At 43.4% G+C, this 24777-nt stretch overlaps 1 protein-coding gene across 1 annotated transcript in view; it reads left to right on the top strand.

Annotated features, from left to right (window-relative positions):
* The window catches only part of ZZEF1 (zinc finger ZZ-type and EF-hand domain containing 1), a 137912-nt gene that overhangs the window by 92166 nt on the left and 20969 nt on the right, over window positions 1-24777 (top strand). Inside the window, exons 37-42 of the mRNA XM_024235183.3 lie at window positions 504-655; window positions 5974-6124; window positions 7777-7916; window positions 15974-16251; window positions 17271-17445; window positions 18016-18148. Of these exons, the coding sequence (XP_024090951.3) occupies window positions 504-655; window positions 5974-6124; window positions 7777-7916; window positions 15974-16251; window positions 17271-17445; window positions 18016-18148 (1029 nt within the window). The remainder of the gene's footprint in view (window positions 1-503; window positions 656-5973; window positions 6125-7776; window positions 7917-15973; window positions 16252-17270; window positions 17446-18015; window positions 18149-24777) is intronic.

Here is a 24777-nt window from a genome sequence, read left to right as displayed (position 1 = left end):
AATCTGACTTGACTAAGGAGTGGTGGGAAGAAAACAACTTGAAAGTTAAACCTTGGAGACATCTAAGTTCCTTCAGATAATGGCATCCCCATTCTAGTCAACATTAGGGAACCAGGCCTGTATGAGATAGCACATGGGTAACGCCAGCACCTTAGAGCAATTCCCGTACCCGTTTGCCAGTGAGAATTGAGCAGTCTGATTGTGTGGGGCTACTATAAAAGTATAATGTTGATTATTTTCTAAATAGACAATCCTGTTATATATTTTATCTTCTATTGTTAATAAAGTGCAGGTATCCCTTGCTATTCAGCCTCTCACCATCTGAGATGAGGAGATGAGTAGATTTAGACAGCAAGGGATGTTCATGTTGAGTCCTCTAGGATTTGGTTTGTGGAGAACTCATTTATCTATTTCTGTATAATGGCAAAGTAACTTATGGCACTTGCTGAAAAGAACTCTCATTATAAAACTTCTAACCATTCTCTGATTTGCTTCCCACATAGGCCTTAAAGCTCTAGCTCTGCTGGGTGTATTGCCAGATGGGGACTCGAGCCCAGAAGATCAGGCCCTACCAGTCGCTGTGCCCACCCGAGCGTCAGAGGAGCAGCTAGAGAAGAAAGCTGTCCAGGGTGCTGAGGTGTCAGAAGCAGGCAATGTAAATGACGATTCTTCACTACACAGAATCACAGGTTGAACTCTAGAGAGAGCCATTCACTCAGTGTAGCATAGCAGAGAGTTTAAGAGCACAGACTCCTAACCCAGACTGCTGGATTCACATGCCTGCTCCATCAAACCTTGGGCATGTTGCTATCATCTCTTCAGTGTTTGTTTTATTTTCTTTTGTTTTGTTTTGAAACAGGGTCTCACTGTCGCCCAGGCTGGAGTGCAGTGGCATGATCTTGGCTCACTGCCCCCTTGACCTCCCCAGGCTGAAGTGATCCTCCCACTTCAGCCTTCTGAGTATCTGGGGCCGCAGGCATGTGCTACCATGCCTGGCTAATTTTTGCATTTTTTGTAGAGACAGGGTTTCTCCATGTTGCCCAGGGTGGTCGTGAACTCCTGGGCTCAAGTGATCTGCTGGCCTTGGCCTCCCAAAGTGATGGGATTACAGGCATGAGCCACTGCACCCAGCCTGCCTCAGTTTTCTCATCTGTAAAATGGGGATGATTATAATAATACTTGTAACACAGGCTTATTGTGAGGAGTTGTATATATTACGTAGTTCGAGCTACTGTATGTCAAGTGCTTAGAAGAGTTGATAGTAAGTTCCATATCTGTGTTAACCACTCCCGTTACCTGTCTCCTGGTAGTTTTTATAAGAATTGAACAAGATTATGCACCTAAAGAAATTAATTGGCCAGGCACGGTGGCCTGTAATCCCAGCACTTTGGGAGGCCAAGGTGGGCAGATCACGAGGTCAGATGTTCAAGACCAGCCTGGCCAACATGGTGAAACCCTGTCTCTACTAAAAATACAAAAAAAAAAAAAAAAAAAAAAAATTATCCAGGCTGGTGTCACGTGCCTGTAGTCCCAGCTACTCGAGAGGCAGGGGAATCGCTTGAACCCGGGAGGCGGAGGTTGCAGTGAGCCGAGATGGCGCCACTGCACTCCAACCTGGGCAAAAGGGCAAGACTCCATCTCAAAAAAAAAAAGTCATTCCTAGCCCATGGTGCACACTGTATCTGTGTAGCTGTATTTACATTCAGTCAACAATTAGGTGTTACTGAATGCTTACTGTTTACCAGGTAGACACAGTAATTTACACATAGTTGCATAAACAGAAAAGCCATTCTGGATCCAGGTATAACCTGTGATAGTGGCACTAAAGATTGTTTTATGGAAGAGCACGCCATTGTTTCTATGATGCTGCCTCCAGAGCTTGAGTTTCTGCTGAAAAGGCCCTTGACTGCCACAGGGGTCGATGATGTTGCTGTCCTCTGTCTGTCTGGTTGCTAGTTCAAGGATTCCCCCATCTGGTGGTTGTAGCTCACCAAGGTCTCATTCTCATGTGGAGGAATACAAAAGCAAAACTGGCCAGCAGAAACATCAACATTTTTATTATTTCCATTCAGCCAGAGAGTCAGTCGAAGACAGGCCACATAATCATCAAGCCTGTCTCTCAACCGTCCACATTTTTTCCATGAAACCCTTTCTGTAGGCGGCAGTTTAACCACCCACGGATTATGATGGGAACAAAGAGAACATTGTTAGGAGAAATGGGATTAATCAGTAGTCCTCACCTTCAAGCCTGGGAATATTTGTATCTTCTTGTGAGCCCTCAGCATCTTAAAACTAACCTTCCACCCATAAGCACTGTGCTTCCCCGTTTATCCTTTTATTTATGTCAGAATGGACTTAATAGGATTTTTTATGGGTTTTTTTTTTATTCAATGGATAAAAATCTATTACTTTTCTTATTTTTTTTGAGACAGGGTCTCACTCTGTTGCCCAGGCTGGAGTGCAGTGGTATGATCTTGGCTCACTGCAACCTCCGTCTCCTGCGCTCCAATGATCCTTCTACCTCAGCCTCTCAAGTAACTGGGACTACAGGCGCCCACCACCACGCTCAGCTAATTTTTTGTATTTTTAGTAGAGACGGGTTTCACCGTGTTAGCCAGGTTGGTCTCGATCTTCTGACCTCGTGATCTGCCTGCCTCGGCCTCCCAAAGTGCTGGGATTACAGGCGTGAGCCACCGCGCCCGGCCAATTTTCTTATTTTTTTTTGAGACAGGGTCTCACTCTGTTGCCCAGGCTGGGGTGCAGTGGTATGATCTTGGCTCACTGCAACCTCCACCTCCTGGGCTCCAACGATCCTCCCACCTCAGCCTCTCAAGTAACTGGGACTACAGGTGTATGCCACCATGCCAGCTAATTTTTGTAGTTTTTGTAGGGATGGGGTTTTGCCATGTTACCTGGTTGGTCTCGAACTCCTGGACTCAAGCAATCCATCTGCCTCAGTCACCCAAAGTGCTAGGATTACAGGCCTGAGCCACTGTGCTTGACCCATTATTTATTTTGATGCTCAAATTGTCCCATGTTTGGGCAGTGGAAACTGCTCCTCCCTGGCTTTTGTGTTCTTTTGATATGTTGCCATTATTTTTTGAACAGTTCCTTAATTTTTGATAGAGAAAGATGTTTCAGGCTTGTTTTAGGCCTTCCCTGCCTCAGGATTGAAATGGGACTTTTTCTAAAGAGGTCCCGGGGCACTGTCTTTATTCTTGAGCTATTCCCACCTTTTGAGTCCCCTTCCCACCCACCAGCAGCCAGGTGCACCCAGGGAATCCTGCCTCTGGCTCTTCCTCTTAGTCTTCTAGTAAAGCTGCAAGCAATTTCCAGCACTGTCCCCACAACTGAACCTGAGTGTTGCCACTACAGTGGCCATAACGACCGTATCCCACTGGGGCCCCAGGACAGATCACTGTTTTTCAACTCTCACATGCTTCTAAGCAACCCCAGGGCCCTGGTAAGGGTATCTACCTTTTCTCCCTCCAATGACTAGAGATCCTTTTTGTTTTGAACAACTGAGAAACCAACCTTAGCCAGAGGCATCATCCAGAAGATTCTGTCTACAGTGTCCTGTGATAACAGGAAAAAAGATAAGTCATTTGCCACAACTTGGGAATTATATTGCCTTCACAAGTGCCATATGGTACAGGGAGTATGGTGTCAGGTCTTTTCAGAGGGTACATTTAACAAAGCAAGTAGCTCTCCCAGTTTCAGTCCTCTCTTAGGACAGTCTTACAGTCACATTTTTCTCAGAAAGAGGTTGAAGGTAGGATTGATGTTGAGGTTACATATGCAGAGAGGGGAGGATGAGTTAGGTACCCCTGGGAGACGGCATGCCTCCTCCTGAACGTTTGGTGTTGGATCACACTCCATCTTTGGCCCCAAAGAGTGAAAGTCACGTTTGGCCTTCTCAGACCTGAAGCTGGGGTGCCTCCAGCATGCACAGAAGACTTCCCATGTAGCCACAGTTCCACACATAAGCCTGTGTGACAATAGGGAAAGGCATCCTGAGGGTCCCAGGAGTGCAGACAATCACTGGGGGGATTCTGAGTGACTTCTCAGGAAATGCAGCTGACAGCTGTCACCTTGCCCATCTGGGCAGCTCAGCACTAGACTCCTGATTCCAGAAAAGTCTCCCACCTCCAGGGAGGGCCCCTTTAACAAGTCTCATTGCCAAAATGGGATTCTCAAAAGGGCATCAAAGGTATGTTTATTCTGTTTTTTAAAATAAAGAGGCTGGGCGTGGTGGCTCATGCCTGTAATCCCAGCACTTTGGGAGGCCAAGATGGGCGGATCGCAAGGTCAGGAGATCAAGACCATCCTGGCTAACACGGTGAAACCTCATCTCTACTAAAAATACAAAAAATTAGCTGGGTGTGGTGGCGGGCACCTGTAGTCCCAGCTACTCAGGAGGCTGAGGCAGGAGAATCACTTGAACCTGGGAGGCAGAGCTTGCAGTGAGCCGAGATGGCGCCACTGCACTCCAGCCTGGGCAACAGAGTGAGACTCCATCTCAAAAAAAAAAAAAAAAAAAAACACAGCGTCTAGGAAACAGCAGCTAGGAAAGAATGCTAAAAACCTGGTAGAAAGGGTGTGATTAGTTAGGTTTAGGAGTAGCATCCGGTTTTGTTTGATCAAGTGACATGTGTGGTTGGCTTTATGTACACCTTCCATGTTAATTAACAAAGGCAAATTCTATAGAAAACTAAGAGAGGAAATATACACAACCCACAACTCTGTCCCACAGCCCACAGAATGCCAGTTTCTACAGCAATAAAATAGCTTGATCTGTGGCAGTGAAAACAATGTCATATTTCTAGGCTACAGAATTGATGTAGTCTTATCTTCATCATATTAAAGATAATGTTAGATATCAAGAATTTTCTAATTATTCTGTAAATAAAGATTTGTTTGGTTTTCATACTGAAGAAAACAAAGTACATTAACGATAGTCACCAGAGTGTACTAGAAGGGAAGTCACAACTTTTTATACTCACAGAGTCAAAAGAAAAAGAAAATTTCATAGCTTTGTCTTTTTCCTCAACTTTCCATACTTGGTTTCTGAAAGCTGAATAGAATGTATGAGAGGTTTTTAATAGAACCATTTCTTATGGGACTGCAGGCTCTGACAGAGGGACATTTGGAAGATGGGGGATGCGATGCAATGGTTACTATCTTATTTTTTTTGAGAGAGAGTCTCGCTCTGTCGCCCAGGCTGGAGTGCAGTGGCGCAATCTTGGCTCACTACAACCTCCTCCTCCTGGGTTGAAGCGATTCTCCTGCCTCAGCCTCCTGAGTAGCTGGGATTACAGGCACACGCCACCAGGCCCAGCTAATTTTTGTATTTTTAGTAGAGATGGGGTTTCGCCATGTTGGCCAGGCTGGTGTTGAACTCCTGACCTCAAGGGATCTGCCCGCCTTGGCCTCCCAAAGTGCTGGAATTATAGACATGAGCCATCACGCCCAGCCCAATGGTTACTGTCTTAATTAGAATATAGATTTACCATAAGAAATGAGTGGCATAGGCGAGGCGTGGTAGTTCACACCTGTAATCCCAGCACTTAAAGAGGACAAGGTGGGCAGATCACGAGGTCAAGAGATCGAAACCATCCTGGCCAACATGGTGAAACCCCGTCTCTACTAAAAATACAAAAATTAGCTGGGCATGGGGGCACGCACCTGTAGTCCCAGCTACTCAGGAGGCTAAGGCAGGAGGATTGCTTGAACCTGGGAGGTGGAGGTTGCAGTGAGCCGAGATCACACCACTGCACTCTAGCCTGGTGACAGAGTGAGACTCTATCTCAAAAAAACACACACAAAAAAGAAAAAAGAAATGAGTGGCATTTTCTAATGGCATTCAAAAGTTTTTTAGTCTATGAAGACTGGCTAATCATTAAAAAGTTATCATAGTCATGGAGCAAACTTTGTTATAAGAAACCTTAATTCTTTTACACTTTGTTTTTTTAGGGAAAGAGAGCTGTTCATGAGGAAGTCAGACCTGTTGATTTCAAGCAGAGAAATAAGGCAGATAAAGGTGTATCATTAACGAAGGATCCTTCATGCCTGACCCAAATTTCAGATTCACCTGCAGATGCTAGCCCACCTATAGGACTTCCAGGTAAAGACTGTTTGACCATTATCTTGGTCTCTTTCATCTTAGAATGCACGTATACCCATCCCTGAGCTGTTTGTGGCACGCGGCTTGACATTGGCTAGATGCCAGGGGCGCGTGGTTTCTCAGTTCTGTTTAGATGGTGCTGATGACACTTCGAACGTCATCTTTCTTCACTTTGACTGCTTTCCTACCTTATTTATTTCCTGTATTTACTAAGTGCTTTCTATATGCCAAACACTGTGCTAGACCTTGGGGATGAAACAGGGACTGAATCAGACAGATATACACGTGGTTCCTGCCCTCATGGAGCTCACAGTCTAGGAGGGCTTAAGACACAGGTGCAGGTAACTGTAATTTGAGGTGGGATGAGGTGTAAGTGGGTGTTGACAGTGATTGGTGTCTCTCTGGGGCAGACTGTATCCTCATAAAGCTTTAGAGAAGGAGAGATCTAGCGGACCTTGAATGTGCTAGGATATGCAGTAGGGATGGGTGTTCAGAGAAAGGACAACAGGAGCAAAGGCCCTAAAGTAGAGAAGTCCCTCTTGGCAGGTGTGTAGGGATGGAGTGGAACACTAGAGGATGATAAAGGAGAGGTGCTGCTGAAGGCCTCAGCCTGCCAGAGGATAGCAGCAGCAAGGCCAGAGCTGGCTTAGGAGGATTGAGGAGCATGCTGTGTGCTCAGGAGACTGGAGGCAAGTCCCAGCCTCCTCCTTATGGTGGCCCGGGAGTGCAGGATCTTCCCCACCTTCCTGCTCTGTGATGGCAGGGTGAGCACCTGGCATTCTGCCCTCTCTGTCTGATGCTCATCTATGCAGTGTGTATAATTCTGAGTTCCAGAAAACAGTCTGACACTCCACATCAATCCAAATCATCAAAATTCACTGGAGTCTCATTCCCCTGAGGATCAGCATCCTGGTTCATAGGCAGTTTATTCATTCATCAAGTATTAAGTACCTGCCGTGCTCCAGAAACACCTCTAGGTGCTTGAGATACATCACTGAAAGAAACAAAAATCTGAAAGAAGGCAGACAGTAAACAATAAATATAAATTATGTGGAATGTGAAAAGGTGATGAAATGCTGTGAGCGCAGTAGAGCAGGCTCAGGGAAATGGGGAGGGCAGGGGTAAGAGAGCTCGGGGAGGACAGTCTTTCATTTAAACAGGGCTCAGGCAGGCCTCCTGGAGAAGGAAACAGCTGAGCGCAGACATGCCTAGCCATAGGCTTTTAAAATCCCAGCTTTAGGCCGGGCGCAGTGGCTCATGCCTGTAGTCCCAGCACTTTGGGAGGCTGAGGTGGGCGGATCACTTGAGGTCAAGAGTTCAAGACCAGCCTGGCCAACATGGTGAAACCCCGTCTCTACTAAAAATACAAAAATTAGCTGGGCAAGGTGGCGCATGCCTGTAATCCCAGCTACTTGGGAGGCTGAGGTAGGAGAATTGCTTGAACCCGGGAGGTGGAGGTTGCAGTGAGCCGAGATTGTGCCATTGCACTGCAGCCTGGGCAACAGAGTGAGATTCCCTCTCAAATTTAAAAAATAAATGAATAAAATCCCAGCTTTATTCCGTAGCAGCACAGGGGACAGTGCAATGGTTTACTTGCCTCTTCATACATGTAGAGACGCAGGCAAATTCTGAAAGTTTGTTTTACCACTTAGATGCTGAAGATTCGGAAGCTTCATCTCAGAAGCCCATAGAGGAAAAAGCAGTCACTCCAAGCCCTGAGCAAGTGTTTGCTGAGTGTTCCCAGAAGAGGATTTTGGGATTACTAGCAGCCATGTTACCTCCCTTAAAGTCGGTAAGGGCAATTTATTTTTAAAAGAGGGGATGGTGGCATGCATAGAAAAAGGTTTTGGAAAGCCATATGCTGAAACAAATGATGACAGTCATCTCTGTATCCTTAAGGGTAGGATTAGAAGTTGTAATTATTTTCTTCTGACCCTTTCTATATTTGTAAATATATATGTGTGTGTGTGTGTGTGTGTATAAAACAATGTATTTATATATAATGCTTATAATGATTTTTTCTACCTTTTTATTTTGAAAAGTTTTAAGCTCATAGAAAACTTCAAAGAACAATGAATGAAGATCTTCACCTAGATTCACCAGTTGTTAATGTTTTGCTTTATCTCTGTTTATATTTTTTTCATGAACTTTTGAAAATGAGTCGAAGCCATCATTGACACTTCACCCTCAATACTTCTCTCCTTAAAGTACATTCTCCTATCTAACCACAGTGTCATTATTATGCTTACAATTTTTAGCATTGATAGAATAGTTTTATACGTATAGCCTAAATACACATATTCCCAATTATCCCCAAAGTGTGCCTTGCAGGTTTTTTTTTTTTTTTTTTTTTTTTAAATCAGGATCCTCTTAAAAATTCCGTTGTATTTAGATGTCTTTAGATGATTTTGTCTTTAATCTGCTTCCCTTGCCTTTTTTTAAACTTTCAAAACATTGACATTTTAAAGACTCTGGACAGTTCAGATATGCCTTCATTGTTCTTTTTCATAATTTTCTAGACTGTTCCTGTATATATATTTTTTCCATATGAAGTTTAGTGTCATTTTTATCATATTAAAGAAAAGATCATGTTAGCTTTTTCACTGAGCTGATAATGAATTTATTTATTAATTTAGGAATAGCTGACAATCTTTACAGTGGTCTCCCACTTTTTCTAGTAAACAGAGGGGAATCAGAGACAAAGCTAGCAGGCTGCTGAAACAGGATTTTCCAAGTTGGCAGGGCTTTGGGGTAGGGAAGGTGCCTGCAGGACCCAAGGTTTGGTCCTCAGATTTTTGAGTCCAAGGACTTTTTTTTTTTTAGCAGTTTGCCTGGCGATGCTCAGACTCAGAGGAATGAACTTTTACGTGGGAGTTGAGGCTGATTTATAAATCAGTCACAATTCACAGGGGTACGTGTCTGGCAGGAAAATCAATATGTTTTCCCTCTTGGTATGGAAATCCCTCCAGAAGACCACACTGTAGCTCAGAAGGTTGTATGGTGCACGTGGAACTAGAATGAGGAGAACAGGATATTTTGAAGATGTGTTTTTCTTCACCTGGATGAATTGGCTGCACCTGTCTAGGTAGCTGGTAATTCACCTCTGAAATCAGTACCCTCAGGCTTGGACAGTGCAGTCACTATCCTGGTCTTTGCCTGCGCTCCCCAACCTTTGGAGGCTAAGTAGGCACATCAGCCCAAGTCTTTCTTCTCTCTTAATAGCCATGACTGATTTCTGCTAACTTTAGCTCCCTCTGTGTCAATTAGAGCTGCACCTTTTCCATAGCTCACTGGGTAGCACGTTGAGCAACCATCTCCTGGGGTAGGGCCCTTCTGCAATTGGCGCTCAGCCTTTTTATGTTGATTTTACCAATTTCACTGTAAGAGTGACCTTTTCCTGACTGGGTCTCAGCTGTGTTATAACCATGTGTGTTACGGGCAGCCAGCTTACTTCTGATGGGATGACCTGGTTAACTGCTCTGTGCTAGCTGACTGTCCCCATCCCAGCCCTGCTCCAGTGCACATTTTTCCCTGCCCCTTCCTAAGTTATTTTCTCCTTTTTTTGTAATCATTCATGAAGTCTGTATCATATTTCTTATAGAAACATGGTTATAGTTAAATTTTTACCACTTTTTTTCAGCCTGTATTTCTCTCTTAATTAACAGTAACCTTTTTACCTTCTCTTCCAAAGTGAGACCTTTTATTCCTTGACAGGATGAGATGCTTTTATTTCCCTCATCATATCCCAAGTGTGCAAATTATCTGTAATTTTTGCTCTGGATCATTTGGTTGGTTGGCTGCTTTGGAGTTTTTTGTTGATTCTTTTGGATTTTGCCTCTCTCAAACTACTTTTAGAATTTTAGACCATATGGTAATAAATGATTGATAGTTACAGTGTTGGCTGCATGTTATTTATTAGTTACTATTTCTTCCTTCTGAATTATTTATTCTAATTCATTTTTTGTTGTGCTAGAATACTTCCTCAAGTACTTTTTGAGGAAAGGCTACATGTAAAGGTGGGAGACAGTCTGAGCATGGAATTACAGGGACACAGTCCTTCTCGTCCAGACCCCTGCGACATTGCTGCATAGTCTTCCACCATCTAGAACAACTGATGAGAAGTCCAGTATTAACATGATACCAATGGATTTTTTTACCTAAATATTTTCTTTTTTTAACCCTTGGAATTCAGACGTTTCATTAGACCGTGTCAAAGTAGATATTATCTCTGTGAGAAAAGTTTTGTAAAATAATTTTTAAAAAGATGTTCTTGGCCGGGCACAGTGGCTCACGTCTGTAATCCCAGCACTTTGGGAGGCCAAGGCGGGCAGATCACGAGGTCAGGAGATCGAGACCATCCTGGCTAACACAGTGAAACCGCGTCTCAACTAAAAATACAAAAAAATTAGCCGGGCGTGGTGGCGGGCACCTGTAGTCCCAGCTACTCAGGAGGCTGAGGCAGGAGAATGGCATGAACCTGGGAGGCGGAGCTTGCAGTGAGCCGAGATCGTGTCACTGCACTCCAGCCTGGGCAACAGAGTGAGACTCCGTCTCAAAAAAAAAAAAAAAAAAGTTCTCTTTCTGTGTTCCTTCCCAGCATCATTTGCTTTTCTGATTAAAAACTCCATTTTTACTTCAGCTAAGGGAATGCCTTTCTGCCATTGTTTGGCTTTGCTTCTGTGTCTGCCCCATTTGCATCTCCTGGATGCAGCGTGGATTTTGTTTTTTGTTTTTTGTTTGTTTTTCAGATGGAGTCTCACTCTGTCCCCCAGGCTGGAGTTCAGTGGAGCGATTTCAGCTCACTGCAGCCTCCACCTCCTGGGTTCAAGCGATTCTTGTGCCTCAGCCCCCCGAGTAGCTGGGATTACAGGCGCATGCCACCACGCCCAGCTGATTTTTGTGTTTTTTTAGTAGAGATGGGGTTTCACTATGTTGGACAGGCTGGTCTAGAACTGCCGGGCTCAAGCAGTCTGCCCACCTTGGCCTCCCAAAGTGCTGGAATTACAGGCGTGAGCCACTGCGCCTGGCCAGGATGGACCCCTTGAATCTACCCTCCATCTTTTCTTCAGTTTGGTCGTATTTTTCATGTTTCTCTCTTGTTCTGAGAGATTTCATTAAGTTGACTTTTAAAAATCACCACTGAGGTTATTTTCCCCTAATAATCTTTTTTTTAGCAGGCACTTTGGAGGGCAAATTATTAGTTTTATTTTAGTGTAAAAAGTGCCTAGATAGAGTCCTATAAGGAATATATAAAGAACTCTTACAACCCAGTAATAAAAAGACCTCTGTCACCATAGGTTAGTTTTGCTTGTTTTGAAACTTTGTACAGCTGGAGTAAGTTGCTGCATTCCTCTTGCCTGGTGGTGGTGTTTTTTTGTGGTTTTTTTTTTTTTAAGACAGAGTCTTGCTTTGTTGCCCAGGCTGGAGTGCAGTGGAGCAATCTCGGTTCACTGCAGCCTCTGCCGCCCGGGTTCAAGTGATTTCTCGTGCCTCAGCCTCCCAAGTAGCTGGGACTACAGGAATGTGCCACCACACCCAGCTAATTTTTATATTTTGAGTAGAGCCAGGGTTTCACCATGTTGGCCAGGCTGGTCTTGAACTCCTGGCCTCCAGGTGGCCTCCAGCACCACCTCGATGGGTGCTGGAATGACCCAAAGTGCTGGAATGACAGGCGTGAGCCGCTGCGCCCAGCCTGTGTCTGGCTTCTTCTGCTCAACATTATGTTTGTGAGATGCATCCATGTTATTGTGATTAGTTTCCTTTATTCATTTTCACTGTTATCCAGAATTCCATTATATGAATATGCCATAATTTTAAAGTTCACGTTACTATTGTTGAGTGTTTCTAAACTGGAAATTACTCCAGACGGTACTATGAGCACACCTGTCTGTGGCTTTTGATGAGCATCTGAATGCAGGCCGAACTTGGCCTGCCAAACAGTTTCTGCCGTGTTTGTACCAGTTCAGACTCCCTGCCAAACAGTTTCTGCAATGTTTGTACCGGTTCACACTCCCATGGCAGCACATGAAAGCTTTATTTGCTCCATATGCTCTCAAATTTAGAAATAATTACAAACTTATGTAAAAGTTAAAATTACTATACAAATAATTTTGTGCCTGAAAGTTGCCAAGTTCATGCCATATTACTTCTAAATATGTTAGTGTGTGTTTTCTGCAAACAAGGAGATTCTCCTGTGTAACCAGACAGCAGTCATCAAAGTCAGAGAAATTAACATCAGTACATTGCTGCCATCTAATGCTTACTCCCTATTCAAGTTTCACTAGTTTGCTCCAAAAGTGTCTTTTATGGCAGAAGGATCAGAATTAATGTATAGGCCAGGCACAGTGCCTTGAATCTGTAATCCCAGCACTTTGGGAGACCAAGTAGGAGGGTTGCTTGAACCCAGGAGTTCGAGACTACCCTGGGAAACATAGCAAGACTCTATCTACAAAAAAATAGAAAAATTAACCAGGCATGGTGGCACACACCTGTAGTCTCAGCTACTTGGGAGGCTGAGGCAGGAGGATCAGTCGAGCCCAGGAGGTCGAGGTCATAGGGAGCCAAGGTGTTTCACCTCTGCATTCCAATTTGGGCAACAGGGTAAGACTCTGTCTCTTAAAAAAAAAAAAAAAAATGAACGTGTAGCAGTTTGTTGTCATGTCTTTTAATCACCTTTAGTCTTCAACAGTTATCAGTCTTTTCTTTCATGATCATGACGCTTTTGAAGATCACAGGCCACCTATTGTGTAGAATGTCCTCCTCTTTGGGTTGGAGTTATCAGATGTCTCCTTATAATTAGATTCAGGCTTTGCCTCTTGGGCAGGAAAATCACAGATGAGATGCTGCATTCTCATTGCAGCCTGTCAGGTGGAACACAGTTTTGACGTATTTCATTACTGATCATGTTTACTTTGATCACTGGATTAAGTGGTGTCCATTAGCCTTTTCTACCATAATCTTTCCCCTTTTGTTATTAGTAAATATTTAGTGGGGAGAGTCTTTGAAACTATGTAAATATTCTGTTTCTCATCAAACAATTTATTTATTTAGTTAGTGATATCAGTATGGGTTCATGATTTCCTGTTTTACTCCATGAGCTATAATCCATTATTCTGATTACTTATTTTGACCAGTGGGAACCCATTCACGCTGACTTCTATGTCCTTTTGACATATCCCCATCATTTCAGGCACTTCTTAAATTCTCCCTCCCCTAGCCCTAGAATCAGCCATTTCTCTAAGGTGACCTCATTCCTTTTGGTAGAGGATAGTATTTAGAAATGGCTTGAGCACTAGATGGGTTCATTGCTAACAGGATGTCACTGCTCCCAAGTCTTCCCAGTGCGGGGGAAGAGAGAGAGAGAGAGTGTGTGTGTACTCTATATATTTATTTAGAGCGGTGATTCTCTTTTTTTTTTTTTTTTGAAGACGGAGTTTCCCTCTTGTCGCTCAAGCTGGTGTGCAGTGGCGCAATCTCTGCTCACTGCAACCTCCGCCTCGTGGGTTCAAGTGATTCTCCTGCCTCAGCCTTCCTAGTAGCTGGGATTACAGGCATGTGCCACCACGCCTGGCTAATTTTTGTATTAGTAGAGATGAGGTTTCACCATGTTGGCCAGGCTGGTCTTGAACTCTTGACCTCAGGTGATCCACCCACCTCGGCCTCCCAAAGTGCTGGGATTACAGGCGTGAGCCACCGTGCCCGGCCTTAGAGCAGTGATTCTCAAACTGAAGGTATCCAATATGGCTATTTGACAATGCCTTGAGACATTTTTGACTGCCACAACTCAGGGAATGCTCCTGGAATTCTAGTGGAGTCTAGACTATAGGGATGCTGCTAAACATTTTTAAATGCACAGGTGCCACTTACCCACCACACACATGAGAATTATCAGACCTAAATTTCAGTAGCACTGAGGTTGAGAAACCCTGATTTAAAGAATCCAGTCTTTAACGGTGAAAATCCTGGATCCCATCATCCTTCATATAATTACCTACTGGATCAGTCTCCCATCTCTGCTGCTATTCTTCTTTTGAGGTGTCCTCCTCTCCTTGTTTCAACTCTTTTTTTTTTTTGGACAGGCTGTAGTGCAGTGGTGCAATCTCGGCTCACTGCAACCTCTGCCTCCCTGGTTCAAGCGATTCTCCTGTCTCAGCCTCCTGAGTAGCTGGAATTACAGGCGCCCACCACTACACCCGGCTAATTTTTATATGTTTGGTAGGGACAGGGTTTCACCATGTTGGCCAGGCTGGCCTTGAACTCCTGACCTCAGGTAATCCCCCTGCCTCAGCCTCCCAAAGTGCTGAGATTGCAGTGGACTGTTGACATGGATACCTCCCCACCACACATGGGTCTGTCTCTCTAATCCAGGTTGCCCCCTTGCAGTGAGACCACCCTCACCCACAACAGGCTGCTACTCAGTGGCAACACTCTTCTTATGCTGTTTGGACTCTGAGCCCCTGTGTGAGGGTGAACTCCCCGCACAGATGCCCTCACCTCTCCACTTAGGTTCGGACACTCACATCAGGCTGCCCTTCTGTGTTTTTGCCCTCTTCGCCCCACTCGGAGCCCAAGCTCCAACTCCAGAGGCCTGGGCATTCCTGGGCTTGGGTGACTTCCTCACCCACCTGTGCTCTGACTCCCCTGCCAGGCCTTCTCCATGGAAATTCCATACCCTGCTTGGGTTCTGACACCATGTGGCCTCCACCAGACCAACCCCCTGCCTAGATGCCTTCTGAGTTCTTCTTGGACTGTGACACCCCTACCAGGCTGCCGTGTCAGAAAGACGCCTTCTTGAGAATCACTTTTTATTTCCAAGAACTTTTTGTTCTTTGATTGCTTTGTTTTCATACTATGTATATGGTGCCCTCTTGAATCATACTGAGGATAACAACTCAGACATTGTAAAAGCTTTCTTCAGTTTTGTGCATTTTTTTCCTGTGGAAAATAACAAATGGTATAAGTATAGAAATATTTGTACCAGGCCGTTTAGCTGAATGGTTTTTATAATAATGAAGAACTAGAAACAAAGTATTAATAAGTTGCACGACACTATTTAAAGAAAGAAAAACAACTATTTAAAATTTTATATTTATTTTACATATACATACATACCCAAATATATATATATACACAGACATGTTGTTTGTTTTTTGAGACGGAATCTAACTCTGTTACCCAGGCAGGAGTGCAGTTGGCATGACCATGGCTCACTGCAGCCTCCACCTCCTGGGCTCAAGCAATCCTCTCACCTCAGCCTCCCAAGTAGCTGGGACTACAGGCACGTACCACCATGCCTGGCTAATTTTTTGTATTTTTTGTAGATACAGGGTCTCACTACATTGCCCAGGCTGGTCTTGAACTCTGGGCTCAAGTGACTCTCCCGCCTTGGCCTCCCAAAGTGCTGGGATTACAGGTGTGAGTCACTACGCCCGGCCTATTTTACATATATCGTGTAAATATGCATAGAAAAAGGTTGAAAGACTGTTCATCAAACTTAACAGTTGTTATCTCCTGGCCATGGTTGCGGTGAGGGGATTTAGGGGAGCTTTAACTTTTGCGTGTTTCTGAATTATTTAAATTATTTTACAATGGACATTTTGAAAGGTGAGGGGGAAACCAAGTATTTTAAGTTTCTTTTTCAGGGTAAAGAAATATTAGAAGTAGGATTGTAAGATGAGAGCTGAGGATGTTTATTTTGTAAGTGATTATACATATGGCATTTATGAAAGCTACAGCATGATTCCGTTAGCACTAGGCCAGTTGTAAATAAGGTAGGAGGGAGATATAATATTTAGCAGGTTTGGTTATGTGGATTTTGTACTGAACAGATTTCTCTCCCTCTCTTGGCAGGGCCCCACAGTTCCCCTGATAGACCTGGAGCACGTCCTTCCACTCATGTTTCAGGTTGTCATCTCAAACGCAGGCCACCTGAATGAAACCTACCATCTCACCCTGGGTCTTCTCGGCCAGTTAATTATCCGTCTTTTGCCAGCAGAGGTAGACGCCGCAGTGATCAAAGTCCTCTCAGCCAAACACAACCTGTTTGCTGCAGGGGACAGTTCCATTGTGCCAGATGGCTGGAAAACCACCCACCTGCTCTTTAGCCTGGGAGCTGTGTGTCTGGACAGGTAGCCTTGGTCCTCACTCCTCTAACCACCTGCCCTCTATCCCACCTTAGTGTTTATTTGTTTAAGTTGAAGGTCTGGCTGTTGATTAATTTCAGTGTGCTACAGTTCTGTTGTCTGAGAGTTTTGTGGAAATACAATTAGGTTCATGAGCAATGCTGTCAACCCACATTAAAACTGTGCTTAACACCAACGTTAAAACAGCTGAGCAGTCTCAACGCTGGCTGCTGATTCAACTCTCTAATGAGGCATATTCTGTTTTTTACGAGCAGTAAGTGTGGGCCTTGAGGTTGAAGCAAATAAATGTATTTTCGTTATAAAAGTAACATAACCACAACACCAAATTTGGAAAACAGAAATGAAGGAATAAGCTGGGCACGGTGGCTCACATCTGTAATCCCAGCACTTTGGGAGGCTGAGGCGGGTGGATCACGAGGTCAGGAGTTCGAGACCAGCCTGGCCAACATAGTGAAAACCTGTCTCTACTAAAAATACAAAGAAAATTAGCTGGGCATGGTGGCGTGTGCCTGTAATCCCAGCTACTCTGGAAGCTGAGGCAGGAGACTCACTTGAACTCAGGAGGCGGAGGTTACGGTCAGCAGAGATTGCACCATTACACCCCAGCCTGGATGACAGAGCAAGACTCCATCTCAAAAAAATAATAAAAGAAGGAAAAAAGTCACCCTGACTTGTACCATTTTAATACATCTAGTGCTATCTCACTACATTTTCTTGTAAGTTTTTCTTCTGTGTTTGAATATGAGTGTGCATGTGCACACACACAGGTGATTTTTATAGAGATTTTTGGAAACATAGCCGTAGGGTGAGTATATAAGTAACAAGTTTTGATTTTGTTTGCTTTTTTGCTCACCATTATACGAAAAGCATCATTCTGGTAGTTTTTAAGCTAGTTAATGAATGGCTCTTTGAAGGCCTCTGGGTCTGCCTTGGAGTGTAGTGAGCTCTAATGAGTTGAGTTTGGAGCCCTGTGTACTGCCCCTAATGGAGCTCTTGCCTTCCAGCCGGGTGGGCTTGGACTGGGCGTGCTCCATGGCAGAGATCCTGCGGTCACTCAACAGTGCCCCACTGTGGCGTGATGTCATTGCCACCTTCACAGACCACTGCATCAAGCAGCTGCCATTCCAGCTGAAGCACACCAACATCTTCACCCTGCTCGTGCTGGTTGGCTTCCCCCAGGTACCACACTCTGAAGGCCTGAGGGCCTGGTCACTCCTTCCAGTCTTCACTATACACACCAAAGCCTCTGTGGCTTCTGGATATATAGGCATAGATCTCTTTGGAAGCTTTTTCCTTTGCCTGTACACCTTGCTTTCACAGTATTGAAGTATTGTCAAGATTATGGGATGGTTTATTCAACTTGCATTTTTAACGGTTAAAACATTTGACTCATTTATTAGCCAGTATTTGGCTTTGAATAATAGGTAACTGTAATATATCAAATTACAAAGAACTTCAAAGAAAATTGTCTTTCATTTTGGCATTCATCTTGACCTTATTTCTAATCTTCATGTCCCTCAACTAATAGGACAAAGGGGGCTGTAAAAACATGGCCTTATCCAGCAAGGACTTAAACCAATTCTGTGCCAGCCTGTGCCAGACTCTTTGGACTTAGAGATGAGAAGATCCCTATCCTTGCGTGCTTGTTGAAATCAGAGGCACAATCAAAGGGGGCTGGGCTTATGCCTAAGAATTCTTTCTTGTCTCCATGTTTGAGTTGCCTTTCTGTCTCTGTCTACCACGTTCTAGGTCCTCTGTGTGGGAACCCGCTGCGTTTATATGGATAATGCCAATGAACCCCATAATGTGATCATCTTGAAGCACTTCACTGAGAAGAACAGGGCTGTGATTGTTGATGTCAAAACTCGGAAGAGGAAAACAGGTACCATGCATAATTATTTTTTTCTAAGAATGGAAGAAAAATGCCTAATCCCCACGTACCCTAAAATCAATGAAATTACCTTGGCACTTGGCCTGCATGTGATTTTTTTTAAGAGCAAGTTATAGCTCCCCGAGCTTCTTTTTCCTTATCTCTGAAATGATGTGTTGAATTGGGATAATTTCAAAGGCCCCTTTCCATGCTGTCTTTTTGTGTATATGGCTCTGTGTTTTTTGGTTGGCTAGATATATAGGTTCTGAACATTTAATTTCTCCATTTGCTGGTGTCATTTGCTTTCTATGGGTAATTTAAACATATTACGGAGTCAGGTGACTACATGGAGTCAGGTGGCAGCACGTAAAATAATTGTATTAGCATTCATGTAACTTTCCATTTTGTTTTATCAGTGTAGCATTGAAAGTATTACATCACAAATGCCCTTTTGACTTAGTTTGCCAAGCCCCAGGCAATCTGGAGTATCTACCCATTACATTCCCAGTTCTGCTCGTGAAGCAATCTGCATTTTCACTCAGCGTCAGCATTAGGCAGTGTCTGTGCTGTTTTCGTGTATGTAAATGTCTAAGATCTTTTCTTTTGCATATGAACATCCAGTTGATCCAGGACCATTTGTTGAACAGGCCATCCTTTCTCCGTCGAATTATCTTGGAATCTTGTTGAAAATTGACACACATGTATCTGTCTATTTATGGATTCTATTATGTTTCATTAATCTATATGTCCTTACTTCAGTACTACACTTTTTTTACTATTGTAAATTTATTTATTTATTTATTTATTTATCTTTGAGACCAAGTCTCACTCTGTTGCCCATGCTGGAGTGCGGTGACACGATCTCAGCTCACTGCAACCTCCGCCTCCTGGGTTCCGGCGATTCTCCTGCCTCAGCCTTCCAAGTAGTTGGGATTACAGGCACATACCACCACACTTGGCTAATTTTTTGTATTTTTAGTAGAGACGAGATTTCACCCTATTGGCCAGGCTGGTCTCAAACTCCTGACCTCAGGTGATCTGCCCGCCTCGGCCTCCCAAAGTTCTGGGATTACACGCGTGAGCCACTGCGCCCAGCCTAACGTTTGTATTTTTAGTAGAGATGGGGTTTCACCATGTTGGCCAGGCTGGTCTCAAACTCCCAACCTCAAGTGATCCACCTGTCTCGGCCTCCCAAAGTGCTGGGATTACAGGCATGAGCAACCGCATCTGGCCAGACTATTTTAAATTTGTATAAAATTTTGAAATCAGGTCTTTTAGCTTTGCTCTTTTTCAGAATTGTTTGACTCTTCTAGTTTCTTTGCCTCTCTGTGTAAATTTTAGAATCAGCTTCTATAAAAGAGTTTCTATCAGTTTCTATAAAAGAGCCTGCAGGAGCCAGGAGCAGTGGCTCACACCTGAAATCCCAGTGCTTTGTAGAGACCCCCATCACTACATAAAATAAAATAAGTAGCCAGGCGTGGTGGCATGCTGTAGTCCCAGCTACTTGGGAGGCTGATGTGGGAGGATCACCTGCAGTGAGCTGTGATCTCCACTATAGCCTGGGCAACAGAGCAAGACCCTGTCTCAAAAAAGTATATGGCCTTCTGGGATTTTGATTGGCATTGCATCGAATCTATAGATTAATTTGGGATGATAAACCAGACAGATGTTCTTCAGTTTATAATGGGGTTATGTCCTGATAAACCCATTATAAAGGTTGAAAAATCATTATGTTGAACCATTGTAAGTCAGGGACTTCTATATTGAGTGCATGGTACATCATTCAGTTTATTTAGAGAATAAATTTAGGTTTCTTTAATTTCTCAGCCTGGCATATTGGGGTATTAGCCATCTTCTCTTATTTTCTGAATGTGGCAATTTATGTCTTCTCTTTTTGTTTCCTAGATAGTCTAGCCAGAGATCTGTCAAGTTATTTGATCTTTTCAAAGGACCAACTTTGGTGTCATTCATTTTTCTTTTATTTCTGTTTGCTGTTTCTTTGATTACTGCCCAGATAAATTTCCTTATTTCTTCTGGCTTTGTGTTTAATGTGTTGTTACTGCTTTTCCGGTTTCTTTCTTTTTTTTTTTTTTTAATAGACAAGATCTCACCATGTGGCCCAGGCTGATCTCAAACTACTGGGCTCAAGTGATCCCCCTGCCTTAGCCTCCCAAAGTGCTGGGATAACAGGCATGAGTTACCATACCTGGCTGCTTTTCTGGTTTTCTCTCTCTTTTTTTTTTTTTTTTTTTTTTTGAGATGGAGTTTGGCTCTTGTTGCCCAGGCTGGAGTGCAATGGCACGATCTCAGCTCACTGCAACCTCTGCCTCCTGGGTTCAAGTGATTCTCCTGCCTCAGCCTCCTGAGGAGCTGAGATTACAGGCACATGCCACCATGCCTGGCTAATTTTTGTATTTTTAGTAGAGACAGAGTTTACCATGTTGGTCAGGCTGGTCTCGAACTCCTGACCTCAGTGATCCACCCGCCTCAGCCTTCCAAAGTGCTGGGATTACAGGTTTCTTAAGGTAGGAGCCATCACTGATTTGAGACCTTTCTTCCTTGGCAATAGAAGAATTTTAACGTTGTGCATTTCCTTTTAAGTATGACTTTAGCCACATCCACTATTTTTTTTCTTTTTCGGTGTCCCTTGGATTCAGTAGGAACATCTCACAGTTTTTTTTATGATATATTATCATTTTTATTTAGGTCACAATATGTTTTCCAATTTATCTTGTGATTTTTTTTTTCTTTGCTCTGTGGATTATTTAAAAGTTTGATGTTTAGTTTCTTAATATTTGGGGGATATTCCAGATATCGTTTGGTTGTTGATTTCAGGTTTAATTCCCTTGTGGTCAGAGAGCATATTTTTAATTAGTTCAGTCCTATTATGAATATCGTTACAATTTGTTTTATTGTCCAAAATTAGGTCTGTTTTCATGAAGGTTCCATGTACACTTGAAGAGAATGCATGTGTACTATGTTGTTGGTGGAGTATCCTATTGATGTTAATTAGGTCAAGTCAATGGATAATGTTATTCAAAAGTCTTCTGTGCCCTTACTGATGTTTTATCTGTTTGTTCTAATGATTCGTGAGAGAGGACTATAGAAGTTTCTAACTGTAATTGTATGTTTCTCTTTTTCTTATGAAATATCCCTTTTTTATCCCTAATGGTATTCCTCATTCTGAAATCTAATATTTATATAGTCTCTCTTGCATTTTTAAAAATAGCATTTGCATAGAATAGTCATCCTTTAGTATCCTCAGAGGATTGGTTCCAGGACTCCCCCACAGATAGCAAAATTCGTGGATGGGTCCCTTATAGTTGGCTGTTCATATCTGTGGGTTTTGCATCCAGAGGCTCAGCCAACCTCAAATCAAAAATACTCTTGGCCCTTCATATCCATGGGTTTCACATCTTTTCACTTTAACCTGCCTGTGTCTTTACATTTAAAGTGGATTTCTTGTCTTTTTTTTAAAAATCCAATCTGATAATCCCTGTCTTTTAATTGATGTGTTTAGACCACTTACATTTATTGCAGTTATCAAGATGGTTGAATTTAGGAATTTTTTTTTTTTTTTTTTTTTTTTTTTTTGGAGACAGAGTCTTACTCCATCACCCAGGCTGGAGTGCAGTGGTGTGATCTTGGCTCACTGCAACCTCCACCTCCCGGGTTCAAACAATTCTGCCTCAGCCTCCCAAGTAGCTGGGATTACAGGCATCTGCCACTACATCCAGCTAATTTTTGTATTTTTAGTAGAGATAGGGTTTCGTCATGTTGGCCAGGCTGATCTTGAACTCCTGACTCAGGTGATCCACCTGCCTTGGCCTCCCAAATTGCTGGGATTACAGGTGTGAACCACCATGCCTGGCCAGTATCTCACTTTTTGAAGCAAAAAAGTGTAATGTATTATGAGATTTATGTCATATAGAAGTAAAATGTGTAACAGCACAAAGAATGGAGTGGAAAATGTTGTAATGTTCTGACACTATATGTGCAATGGTATAATATTATCTGAAGGTAGACTATGATAAATTAAAGGCATTCAGTGTAAACCCTAGAACAACATTTAAGAAATTATTTGAAGGTACACTACTGTAAACCCTAGAGCAACCACAACAAAACCCAAAAAGATAAAGAGCCAATAGTGGAAATAAAATGAAATCATTAAGAAAAACAAAATAACCCAGCACTCTGAGAGGCTGAGTGAGGTGGGAAGATGACTGGTGGATAGGAGTTTGAGATCAACCTGGGCAACATAGCAAAATTCTATCTCTACAAAAATAAATAAATAGATGATGATGAGGCCAGGAGTTTGGGGCCAGCCTGGGCAGCATAGCTAGACCCCATCTCTACTAAAAACAATTTTTTAGAAAGCCAGGTGTGGTGACACACACCTGTAATCCCAGCTGCTTTGGATGCAGAGGCAGGAGGATCACTTGAGCCCAGGAGATCAAGGCTGCAGTGAGCTATGATCATGCCACTGCACTCTAGCCTAGGTGACAGAGCAAGAGCCTGTCTCTTTAAAAAAAAAAAAAAAAAAAAAAAAGGTGGGGCACAGTGGCTCATGCCTGTAATCCCAGCACTTTGGGAGGCCGAGGCGGGCTGATCACCTGAGGTCAGGAGTTTGAGACTAGCCTGGCCAACATGGTGAAACCCTGTCTCTACTAAAAATACAAAAATTAGCCACATGTGGTGGTGCGTGCCTGTAATCCCAACTGCTAGGGAGGCTGAGGCAGGAGAATCACTTGAACCAGGGAGGCGGAGGTTGCAGTGAGCCAAGATCATGCCATTGCGCTCCAGCCTGGGAGACAAGAGCGAGACTTCTCTCAAAAAAAAAAAAAAAAGTGAGTTATTGCTGGGTGCATAGGGCTTATACCTGTAATCTCAGCACTTTGGGAGGCAAGGCAGGAGGATCACAAAGCTTGAAGCCAGGAATTTAGTGCCAGCCTGGGCAACACAGCAAGACCCTGTCTTCTACCACCCCCCCAAAAACAAGAGAGAGAGAGATTTCAAGAGATTTTAAAATGAGAAAACATTAGCTTTTATATTTAGCCATATATTTTTCATTTCTAGTGCTCTTCATTCCTTTGTAAAGATTCAGTTTTCCATCTGGGATCTTTTTTAGTTTTGGGGGGGACCTGAAAAACTGCACTGAACATTATTTGTAGTGCAGGTCTGCCATGACATAATCTCTCAGTTTGCCTAGGGGACTTTTTTTTACTTCATCTTTGAAAGATAATTTTGCCAGGTAAAAAATTCTAAGCTGAGTTTTATCTTAGCAAATACTTTAAAGATGTACTTTAAATACTTTAAAGGCTGGGTGTGGTGGCTCACACCTGTAATCCCAGCACTTTGGGAGGCCGAGGCAGGCGGATAACCTGAGGTCAGGAGTTTAAGACCAGCCTGGCCAGCATGGTAAAACCCCGTCTCTACTAAAAATACAAAAATATCTGGGCGTGGTGGTGGACACCTGTAATCCCAGCTAGTTGAGGCCAAGGTAGGAGAATCACTTGAACCTGGGAGGTGGAGGTTGCAGTCAGCCAAGATCACGTCATTGTACTCCAGCCTGGGTGACAAGCACAAAAACTCCGTCTCAAAAAAAAAAGATGTTGGTCTGTTGTCTTCTGGCTTGTGTAGATTCTGGGATGAAGTCAGCTGTCATTCTTCTTACGCTGCATTTTTGTAATGTCTCTTTTTCCTCTGGCTATATTTTTAGCAATTCAATTATGCATGTGGCTTGACATGATTTTCCTTATGTTTCTTCTGCTTAGGTGTTTATTGAGCTCCTTAGATATACAGTTTTCATCAAATTTGGAAAATTTTTGACCATTATGCATTCAAATATTTTTTCTGCCCCCACCCCCATCTCCACCAGGACACTTCCACTCTCACTGTTGGAAAGACAAAGTATTCCCAGCTCTCTGTGAGCTCCAGGAATTGTTCTGTCTACTGTAGCTCTTTCTCCTGCCCCAGATAGTTTCCTTTCACAGAAATGTGCAGGTCAGTATGCAGCCACAGACTTATGAGTGACTCTGTGGATCTCCGGAGAGCTCTCCCCAACCCACCCCTCTCTCTCTGCATCTCCCTGCTCTGATATTCTGCCCTGTACATTCTAGCTGCCTTGACCTCCCTGAACTCTGATCTCTGTTTCTTTAATTCATTGAGACTGCTGGATTCTGCCTGGATGTTTGCTTCCCACTTTGCATCTTGGAAATCATCTGCAGATAGCTGGTGCTACTGGAGGGCTGATCTAGTTTATATCCCTTCTCTCAGGGATCATAGTCCTATACTACCTTTTGCCCAATATCTGCAAGCTGTTGTTTCATGTTTTTTCAGTGTTTTGGTTGTTTAAGGTGGGAGAGTAAATCCAGTCTCTCTTGTTCTGTCTTGTTTGGAAACGGAAATCTCATGTATACTAATTTTTTTTTTTTTTATTTTGAGACGGAGTCTGGCTCTGTCACCCAGGCTGGAATGCAATGGCACAATCTTGGCTCACCGCAACCTCCACCTCCCAAGTTCAAGTGATTCTCCTGCCTCAGCCTCCTGAGTAGCTGGGATCACAAGCGTGTGCCACCACACCTAGCTAATTTTTGTATTTTTAGACGGGGTTTTGCCATGTTGACCAAGCTAGTCTTGAA

This window comes from Pongo abelii, chromosome 19, assembly GCF_028885655.2.
Source record: "Pongo abelii isolate AG06213 chromosome 19, NHGRI_mPonAbe1-v2.0_pri, whole genome shotgun sequence".
Lineage (NCBI taxonomy): Eukaryota > Metazoa > Chordata > Mammalia > Primates > Hominidae > Pongo > Pongo abelii.
The sequence above is the reverse complement of the archived record's forward strand: the minus strand, read 5'-3'. Positions and strand labels throughout refer to the sequence as shown.